This window comes from Heterodontus francisci, chromosome 15 (genome assembly GCF_036365525.1).
Source record: "Heterodontus francisci isolate sHetFra1 chromosome 15, sHetFra1.hap1, whole genome shotgun sequence".
Taxonomy (NCBI): Eukaryota; Metazoa; Chordata; class Chondrichthyes; order Heterodontiformes; family Heterodontidae; genus Heterodontus; species Heterodontus francisci.
Genome location: NC_090385.1, coordinates 96,038,342 through 96,049,197, shown reverse-complemented (window position 1 = coordinate 96,049,197; position 10,856 = coordinate 96,038,342). Strand labels below are relative to the sequence as shown.

General features: G+C 44.8%; 1 protein-coding gene and 1 long non-coding RNA gene across 3 annotated transcripts in view; one reads left to right on the top strand and one right to left on the bottom strand.

Annotated features, from left to right (window-relative positions):
* The window catches only part of LOC137377811 (uncharacterized), a 34,701-nt gene extending 27,667 nt beyond the window's left edge, over window positions 1-7,034 (top strand). Inside the window, exons 2-3 of the long non-coding RNA XR_010976490.1 lie at window positions 781-887; window positions 6,222-7,034. This is a non-coding gene — a long non-coding RNA (uncharacterized lncRNA). The remainder of the gene's footprint in view (window positions 1-780; window positions 888-6,221) is intronic.
* The window catches only part of si:dkey-172j4.3 (diacylglycerol kinase eta), a 246,914-nt gene that overhangs the window by 3,067 nt on the left and 232,991 nt on the right, over window positions 1-10,856 (bottom strand). For both annotated transcript variants that reach the window (XM_068047884.1, XM_068047885.1), the window contains exons 26-27: window positions 7,964-8,083; window positions 6,122-6,224 (exon numbers count right to left, since the gene is read on the bottom strand). In XM_068047884.1, coding sequence (XP_067903985.1) covers window positions 6,122-6,224; window positions 7,964-8,083 — 223 coding nt within the window. The remainder of the gene's footprint in view (window positions 1-6,121; window positions 6,225-7,963; window positions 8,084-10,856) is intronic.

Sequence of the window (10,856 nt, the reverse complement as noted above, 5' to 3'; positions counted from 1 at the left end):
GTTGCCAAGTGCTGTAACTGAGGCTTATACCTGCAACCTGTCAGAAGACAGTGTCGGGGAGAGGAGATAGGGGTGAGTTATTGGAGAGTGTCAATAAGGAGAGGGAGAGGAAACGGGAGAGTGATGGTGAAGGGGAGAGATGAGGAGAAATGAGAGTCAATGAGGAGAAGGGATAGGGTAGAGTAGAAAGTGGAGAGCGGAGGGTAGATGAAGAGAAAGTCAACGGGGAGAGGAGAGAGTCAGTGAGGAGAAGAGTGAGGGGTGAGCAGAGAGCAGAGAGATGATGAGAAGGGAGAGTCAGTGGCGACAAGGGAGAGGGGAGAGCAGCAAAGATAAAATCAACGAGGAGTGGAGAGGAAGAAAGAAAGAATTTGTTTATGAATTCATTACTAAATACAGCACCTCTTACCACTGCAAGACGTCCTAAAGCTTTTTGCAGCCAATAAGTACTTTTGAAGTGTAGTTACTGTTGTAATGTAAGAAATGCAGCAGCCAATTTGTGCACAGAAAAGTTCACAAACAGCAATATGATAATGACCAGATAGATTTGTTTGACTGATGTTGGTTGAGGGATAAATTTTGGCCAGGATACTGAGGAGAACTCCCCTGCTCTTCTTCAAAATAATAACATGGGATTTTTTACATCTACCTGGGAAGCAGACCTCAGTTTAACATCTCATCCCAAAGGGCAGCATTTCCTCAGGGATGGATTGGAGCATCAATGTAGATTGTCTCTTCAAGTCTCTGGAGTGGGTTTTGACCCTTGATCTTCTGTTTTAGAGGCAAGAATGCTACCCACTGAGCCACAGCTGACACCTTAATAACTAATGATTGACATCTGTACATGCTGGGAAATAGAAGAAAGAAAACGACATATACCATAAATGGTAAGATTTTTAACAGACGTGGAACAGAAATCTAGTAGTGGAGACATTAGGGCATTTAAAAGGTGATTGAAGATTTAGAAGCAAGTGTGTGATTCTGGGTTTTATCCCTGGCTGTGTTTGCTGACAACGCAACCACTAGGCGGTGCAGTACTGCACACGTGCAAATGCAGCCTCATGCACTGAAATATCACTGTCTGTGATATCTCAGGCAGCTGCCAGTAATAAAGATGGTGCTGCTCAATTTAACACACAGAAAGAATTGAACCAAACCCCCTCACCCCTCAATGGCCGTGATCACCGTCCCCAACCCCCAACAATACCCTCTTGCGATCTCCGCTTCTGTACCCCGTTCCCTCCCGTGCCCACCTTCTCGCTGCTCCCTCTAGCCGCTTCACACTTCTCACAACTCCAAACTGCTTGCCACTCCATCCAGCCATTCTCTCCCATGCCTGACTGGTTGCCATTCTCTCCCACCCTTCGCTCTCCACCTTGCCGCCCGGTGAAGCAGCGGGTTGGGGGGGCGGGTGGGAGAAGGAGTGAGCAGAATGCTAGTGACAAGGCGGGATGGAGCACCAAATATGGAGCAACAAGCAGGCGGGCACGGGGGAGAACGAAGGGAGAGAGTAAGGCCGCTTTCCAAAACTCGTGCTGAAGGCTGACGTCCCATTGCGTGATGACATATTCGCGTGCATTAGTGCTGGCAAAGCTCGGGTGTATTTTGCCCTTGTGCAAGGACAAATGCATTCCGCGCATGTGTGCAGTCCGGACCACAGTGATGACGTTGGTGCTTGGCTGTGTTGTCAGGATACATTCCATTTATACATTGGGAAATTGAATGTAAAAGCTATGCTGTTGATCTTCTGAACACTGCCACAGCTACCATTTTGAAATCCATGGAGCAAGGTTATCCCAGCATGTAGTTGATGTGGTTGCAGTAATTTATCACTTTTTTGCCAAAAATTTCAAGAATTAAATATTTGCTGAAAGGATCATTTTCACTGTTGTAAGTTGGGGTCAGGGCTGAGGGTGAAATTGCCCAGGGTTCGTGCTCCTGATCCCACAGTAAAGCGCACTGTGTGGGCACTGGGGAAGGGTAGGATCTGGCTCAGCTGTGATACCCTCCAGAGTTGAGTGACCTGGCTACAGTCCCCACTGATAGAAGGATTTGATAGGGTAGATGTTGAGAGGCGCAAACTTAAAATTAGGGCTAGGATGTTCAGGAGTGATATTAGGAAGCACTTCTTCACAGTCATTCTGTTCATTCTGGAGGACCACTGGAGCTTTCAAGATGGAGATTGATAGATTTTTGCTAGGTAAGGCTATCAAAGGCTCAGGAGAAAAGGCAGCTCAATGAAGCTGTGGTGCAGATCAGCCATGATCTGACTGAATGGCAGAGCAAGCCTGAGATACTGTTCCATTGACTCTGCTCACATGTGAAAAATGACCACTTCGGCTCGGTATTGGGAGGCCATGGCAGCTCTTAAGGAAGAGCGGGAAACCAACGACGAAGGAAAAACATGGATCATCCTGCAGGAAAGCACAATTCAGTCCCAAGATTCATAATTACACCTCATGTGTTGTACACAGCTCCTTCAAACCATGTAGCTATGACCAGTTTGCTCGAGGTTACAGTCATTACAATCTGAGTAGCTTACAGGTGTAGACAGGATAACCCATGGAACTATTGAGGTGGCCACAGGTGCTGCTAACAGGAATATCACTGTTTAATGGTACCTTCAGATTTCGCCTTTCCAGCTGCAAAAGCTCAGACCCCTGGATGGCATGAGGTGCAAAAATGTCTTTGTACTCCCCTAGTTTGAGGGACTCCAGCCATACTCCTACTTCATCTGTGCCCCATTTCTCCACTAGCAAAGGGAAGAGCAGAGGCTTTGCTCAACAACAGCAAACAACCCAGCACCTGACAAAACAATACACATAGCAAGCCAGAGACAATGCAAGCAAAATCTCGTATGAAAGCGAAAGCACACATCATTGTGGTAAAGGAAACAAAAGACTCGGAGGAACGTCTGCATCTCCAAGCAGGAGGATGAGTTCTGGCCCAGGCCTTGCCACCTGCACCCTCCTCTAGCCCAGATTGGCAGAGACACGATGAGCTGAATGGCCAATGTTTAATTCTATGATCTGAGCTCAGCATCTTGTACTATTGTTGGTTGACCAGCTGCCAGGTTGGGTAAATTTGTAATGTTCAATTTGAAATTGGACGGGTGAGTCTATAACCCAGTAGACTGCACTATTACCTAGAACAGCTCAGTATTGCAATCAAGAACAGCCTGGCTGGAATTAAGTAATTTCATAGACAGCACGGTGGGAAAGATTACAAAAAACAATCACTTACAACCCAGGCAGGGACTGAAAAATCTGATAAACATTTTAACTCATTGCTGATGGTGAGCTCAGGCACCCAATCAGAATTTAGTCTAGATTATTCAAATCTATTGCCTCAACGAGTCAAGGTGAATACTGTACATAGGTTAATATATTCAAATAAATGCAAATGAATCACACATCAAAAAAACAGAGCAATGGTTGCAAAATGGAGGTGAAGAATAAGCTTAAAAAGTAATCGTGTCAGTTTATTCTGTTCAAAACATCACTGATGTCAGCTGAAACAGAGAGCATGGGCATGCACTATGGGATCCAAATAACTAACAGAGAGAACAGACTATGAAATTCAGACATGAGGCTCCAAGTTCCACAAGCATCGCAGGAAACACATGCATGGCCAGAGATGGTGAAAGAAAGGAGGAGCCAAGAACACCAGCACAACAGCCTCCAGCCACACAAGAACAGTGCTGTGCCCTCCACCATCAACAAGCTTGCACTGTCTCCTCCCTCAGGACTCAGCAAGCAGGTGAGTGATAATCATTTAAAGCACTCTTCTAAAATGGAATCTTTATTCAATCCACCAATAGCTGCTTAATTCACATAAACAACATCTTGAGCGAGATTTTAACTCGCTCAAAATCCATTCACTTACATACAATTAAAATCGGACCCCTTTTGCCCATATCCCTCATCTGTATTTGAGCTGCACTGTGTACTATCTACAGAATGCACTGCTGTAATCTGCCAAGGATTCTTCGACAGGACATCCTGAACCTGTGACCTCTACAACCTAGCAGGTTAAGGGCAGAAGGCATCACCACCTCCATGTTCCCCTTCATTCTGACTTGGACAAATCTCATCATTCATGTATCGTCCCTGGGTCAAAATCCTTGGGTTCCCTACCCAACAGCACTGTGGGAGTACCTTCACCACATGGACTACAGCAGTTCAAGAAGGCTCATCACCACATTGTCAAGGGAAGTTAGGATGGACAATAAATACCAGCCATGCCAACAATTCCTACCTCCCATGAATTAATTTTTTTAAAATTCCACAGTGTGTCTCGAGTCCATAGTGTTGAATGGACCATTATGCTTCTAGTTTCCATGCATGGAGCAACTCTTACCATCGCAGATCAGGCCTAGCAGAAAGCTGAATCTTCAAGATCCACAATCATTGAGTAATGGGGCATCCAGGAACCAGATTTCATACTGTGATGAGAATCCCATTCACCAGAGCTTATATGAGACTTCTTATGGTACAGCATACAAGCAACCCAGGGACAGCTCAGGTACAGATAACTCCAGCAGAATTATCTTGAGGATGTCTCCTGATCAGTGACCATGTCTCAGACAGTGTGCTGCCAGATGTAAACCAGCACAGCTATTTTGCACAATATTGTGCAATTGGGTTGAACAACAATGGCTGATAGGTTGGTTCTACCCTATCTGCTCAGCTCACTGATGCAAACCCAGCCGCCCTGTGTTCTGGGACATTGTCATTTGGAGCTCCCTCAGGTCTTCTGAAGGCCTTTCAATGGGAGGTCTGGGGCCAGAACACAGGTTTCCTCTTCCCTCAATCCGGAGCAGCTTTTTTTATAGGACCCTTCCTAATCCAACTCTCCTATAGGACAGCACAGGCCTGCAAGAAGGACAAAGTGATGTCAATTCAAGAACATTTTGGAAGTAATGGAATTGCGACCAAAATTGCTGCGGCCATGCAGACTCTGGACAAAGTTATATATTTTCAAAAATTGTTTTTTTTTGTTGCTTGTTCTTTTAATTTTTACATCAAGTTGATAAGGATGGGGTGGGCTTTCACTTTTAGTGGAGACAGATAATGGGTATTAGCAGATCAGACCCTGGTTATACAACACACCTGATTTACCTTTCCAATGTAACTCCCCTGTGTGTGAATATTGGTTTGACAATAGACATTGAGATTTAATTTACATGTAGTTATTTTTCTTCTCACGTCTTTCTCTGTCACCTTTTCCCTTTCTCAGCTGAGTCAGAAACATGGCCCTTCATCTTGTTACAGTTTTAAACATTTTCAGTCACGTTTTGCTCATTGATCCTGGGCTACTATTTATCATTATTATATTCATGTAGAGGGTGTCCCAACTTGCGTCAGTTGCACGACAGAAATTATTTCTTCCATTTTAAATGTTACAGTTGTATCATCTCCAAAGTGTAGATTCAGAATAATACATCGAGTGATGTATGGGGGTTTGTTGGATATATCACAGTGCACACCAAGGCATGCAAAACTTACTATTAATATATATACTTACTAGTATGGCACGCAGAACAATTCTGACTTGCATATTCTAACATATTAAAATATGACCTCAATCAGGCTGCTTTGCACAGTACTTTCTGACTCTGAGTACTGTAACTCTATAACTTAACATTTGAGGGTTAATTTTACTGAAAGTGTAGATGTGAGCAGGGGATAGGGACTTTGGCTTAAACCTATTCTTTGAATGAAATTAGTGAATGGAATTAAACACTCCTCTTGTTTTTAAGACCAGGAGATGACCTTTTAACACAGGTGTGAAAATGTGTTGTCTCCAAAATGGTGAATAGTTATTGCAGATTGTTTAAATATGGTGATTAAGCTGGTTACATCTAGGAGCCAATAGACCAGAATTTCAGCCGAGTCCAATTCTTCCAACAGCGCTCTCACCTTCCAATCCATTGCTCAAGTTGGGTAAATGATCAGGCTGAGCATTTGTCCAAATGTTCCAAGAATGTTCAAAGGTTTTCAGAACTGGTATGAGCCAGAGGAAATTGAAAGGACCTTGAGAAATAGGTCCTCATTGCTTAAAGTTATTTTATTAAGGTTTAAACAATTTAATTGCACTGAGCTAATGTGCTCTGACTCACCCAGCAAAGAACTGTTTGATTTTTGCTTCTGGAGTTTCTCCTTTCTTGACATATTCTTTATTCTTATCTTAATGCTGCTTTTGTTACTTCCCTTTGAAAGTTCCTGAGAAGATGGAAGAAAGTTACTCCAGGTAACAGGGAGAAAACAAATGAGGATGAACAAAGGCCATTGGCCTATGAAGCTCAACCATCCAAGCACAGCAGAATACCAACAAGGACATTGGGCACATACACATGGACATTCTGACTCTTAGAATCATAAAAATTTTAAGGCACAGGAAGAGGCCACTTAGACCTTCTTGCATACATTCCATATGAGGAGATATGACAAATGAAATTAATATATGTCTATGTTGAGGCTGATTGGGACCAATTATTGAATGTGTGATCATAACCCAATTCAGAGAATGCATGTAGGAGAGAAGGCATTGAGCTGTCCTTTAGGACAGGCCCAGGCTCTAGCACTCTAGCCATTGAGCCCACACAACTCAATCCTGGTGGTTCTTATTACTGTTGTCTCATTGGTGAATAAATCCTAAATCCTTTCTTTGAGAAAATAACATTTAAGGATAGAGTATATGAGTAATATGAGATGATATGTCATAAGTGTAGTGTGCTTGGGAGGAACAGGTGACTTTGGAAAGCTTTCCTTCAACTCTGGGTGTGTTGTAGACTAATTGATAGAGGTCGGTCAGTAAGATTAGTCAACAACTCCATTATCATTGCATCATGTGACTACCAGGATGGTAGAAGGTGAACTAGATGGACCTTCGTTTTTTTCCATCTAACAAGTGCTAAGTCCCAGTGTAAATCCTAAACCAGGATCTGCTATTTTTAGCAACTTTGGATGTAGAATGTGGATTTATGCAATGTCATGTTGTGCTGTGTTCTTAAGTCTTCATTAAATCATAGCCTCAGGCTTTATATTCACAGCAACACAAACACCATTTATTGTCTACATTGCATGATCTCAGGTCCAGATCTTTTCCTCAATATTCTGCATGTGCTCTATCTGGAAGCTATGTGTTAAGTGTGTCTCAAAATGGTGTCTCCTCTTTACATATGTCTGATGATGTCATCAGTGGCCTGGTCTCTTAAAAGTATGGTTTCTTAAAGGTGAAGTCGCCACTACAGTACATCACACGTGGGGCTGAGGCTCCAGTGTACACACTTAAGAGGCCCAAAGACAAAGTCTGGGCATTCCTGCTCCACAGACTGTTGAGCAGCGATTAGCAGGCTTTTATCCAGGATGCACTGAACAAGGAAGGAAGAAGTGGTGGAGTTGGTTACAAGGACACAAAGGTGCTTCACTTTGATATGTCATTCTGGAGCCGCAGAGAAAGTTGTTGGTGCAGTTACGTCTGCAACAACTGATGGCAAGAGTCCAAGAAGCTATCAAAGATTAGTGTGTTGGGTAATGTGACCTAGTAGGAAGATGTAACATCTGTTAATTGTATTTCACTGAATGCACATGTTGACCATTAACTGGAGATTCACATGTGCTCCTATAAATAGCAAGACTGAAACTGTGGTTGGTGGGTTAGGAGGTGCATGTTTGTAATGTGTATCTCTGTAAATTAATGCTTACAAAATTGTGTAAAGATTGGCTCCAATTCTATCTTTCACCACCTGGTTTTCTGGAGTACAGCATCTACGATTGATATCATACATACAGTGGCTGTAAACTAAAGAGTGTTCTGGTTTCTCATGTAAAGCACACAGAGGGAGGGGGATTGTACATAGGCAGAAGTTGCTATTGAGATCCTTAAGTCCTACATTCCCTAAATGAAGGATTAGTTGGCTTCTATCTCCTGGTGAACTGAGTTGAACAGAATGACTCACCTCCTCATCAGTTGTCTGAATGGCATGCCACAGCCAATGGAGTTCAGCCAGCTTCTGGAGTTCACTCTCAACATCACTCAGTGCAACCTGCAACTCCTCTTCATAGGGAGACTCCAACTCCTGTACAAATGCACAATTGTGAGCCATTTAACCCATGGTACAGAAACAGGGACAACTGTCAGGGCAAGGCATTTGAAAACATCACTCCAAAAGCCACAAAACGCCACCATAGGGCACAATGCAAACTTTCCTCGAATCTAATTCCAAAATACTGTAGGTATTATATCAAACATACAACGCCTCAGTTTCCACAATATTTGTCAACTTCAGGTTGCTTCAGAATTGGAAGCAGCAAGAGAAACCGGTTTGTAAAGAGCTCACAACCCTAATATGAGTTTGAATCAGCAATAATCTACTATGGTGAGAAGAAAGGAAGGAAGAAAGGAAAGAAAGAACAAACTAACTTGCATTTCTACTGAGCCTTTCATAACCTCAAAAACAAGAACTTGCATTTATATAGTGCCTTTAACATAATAAAATGTTCCAAGCCTTATCTGAGGAAGGATGTTCTTGCTATAGAGGGAGTGCAGTGAATGTTTACCAGACTGATTCCTGGGATGGCGGGACTGACATATGGGGAGAGATCGAGTCGGTTAGGATTATATTTGCTGGAGTTCAGAAGAGTGAGGGGGGATCTCATAGAAACCTATAAAATTCTAACAGAACTTGACAGGAATAGATGCAGGAAGGACGTTCCCGATGGTTGGGGAGTCCAGAATCAGGGTTCATAGTCTAAGGATACGGGGTAAACCTTTCAGGACTGAGATGAGGAGAAATTTCTTCACCCAGGGAGTGGTGAGCCTGTGGAATTCGCTACCACAGAAAGCAGTTGAGGCCAAAACATAGTGGCCGGAATTTTACGCTGCCCCAGCGGGTCAGATGGTGGTGTGGGGGCGGTGTAAAATTGAGAGGCACGCTCCGGGAGGCCTACCCGCCCGGATTCCGCCTCGGAACAAGTTTACGGAGGTCAGGCGGAGGGTGGGAAATGATCCGCGCACCCGAGGCCAATCATGACCCTTAAGTGGCCACTTAACGGCCACTTAAGGGCCCTCACCCACCTCCACGGGTATTTTACCCGTGGCAAGTGGGTGTGCTGGGGACGTGAAAGGCTGCCCAGCGATAGCTGCTGGCCTTTCTGTGTCCCTGGGGGCAGGGCATAGTAGTCAGGCACAGGGTGTCCAATTGAGTGCCGCCCCCAACTCCCAACCCACCCCCGGGACCCAAGACGCCCCCTCCCCCCAAATGACCACTCCAGCCTCACCAGGGAAGGACTGATCCCCCTGGTGAGGCACGCCCCTACTTACCTTCCCTCCTCGATCCATGGCATCGGCTGGGCTGCAGTCCAAGCAGTGACCACAGCTCCCGGTGGCGCTGCTGGGACTAAGAGCTGCCGGCCCGTTGATTGGCCGGCAGCTCACTGAGGCGGGACTTCCTCCCTCAAGTGGGTGGAAGTCCCACCTCGGGACAATTAAAGCCCGGGATCCGTAAAATACGGGACAGATCCCCGGGCTAGGCTGAAGCGGGTTCGGCACCGACTTTTTCGTCGGTGGCGAATTCCCGTCAGCCTAGGGTAAAATCCAGCACCGTATGTTTTCAAGAAGGAGTTAGATATAGCTCTTGGGGTGAAAGGGATCAAAGGATATGGGGGGAAAGTGGGAACAGGTTACTGAGTTGATCAGCCATGATCTTAACGAATGGTGGAGCAGGCTTGAAGGGCCGAATGGCCTACTTCTGCTCCTATTTTCTATGTTTCTATGTAAAGCAAAATTTGACACTGAACCACATAAGGAGATTTTAGGGCAGATCACCAAAAGCTTGATCAAAGAGGTAGGCGCTAATGAGCATCTTAAAGGAGGCACCGTGATGCAGTGGTTAACACCACAGCCTCAGAGCTCCAGCGACCTGGGTTTGGTTCTGGTTACTGCCTGTGTGGAGTTTGCAAGTGCTCCCTGTGACTGCGTGGGTTTCCACTGGGTGCTCTGGTTTCCTCGCAAAGCCAAAGACTTGCAGGTTGATAGGTAAATTGGCCATTGTAAATTGCCCCAAGTGTAGGTAGGTGGTAGGAGAATTGAGGGAAGGTGAGGATATGGTAGGGAATATGGGATTAATGTAGGATTAGTATAAATGGGTGGTTGATGGTCAGCACAGACCTGGTGGGCCGAAGGGCCTGTTTCAGTGCTGTATCTCTCTATGAGGTAAGAGAGGAATAGAGTCAATCGAGAAAATTCCAGAGCTTAGCCCTAGGCAGTTGAAGGCACGGCCCCTAATAGTGGAGTGATTAAAATCAGGGATGCTCAAGAGGCCAGAATTAGAGGAGTGCAGATATCTTGGACAGTTATGGGGCTGGAGGAGATTACGGAGATAGAGGTGGGGGGGCGAGGCTGTGGAGGGATTTGAAAATAAGGATGATCATTTTAAAATCAAGATGTTGCTTAACCAGGAGCCAATATAGATCTAAAATAAAAGCAAAATACTGCGGATGCTGGAAATCTGAAACAAAAACAAGAAATGCTGGATTCACTCAGCAGGTCTGGCAGCATCTGTGGAAAGAGAAGCAGAGTTAACGTTTCGGGTCAGTGACCCTTCTTCGGAACTGACAAATATTAGAAAAGTCACAGATTATAAACAAGTGAGGTGGGGGTGGGGCAAGAGATAACAAAGGAGAAGGTGCAGATTGGACCAGGCCACATAGCAGACCAAAAGGTCACGGAGAAAAGGCAAACAATATTGCTTTGTCTTTCAACACACCATTAACATATTGTTTGCCTTTTCTCCGTGAACTTTTGGTCAGCTATGAGGCCTGGTCCAATCTGCACCTGCTCCTTTGTTATCT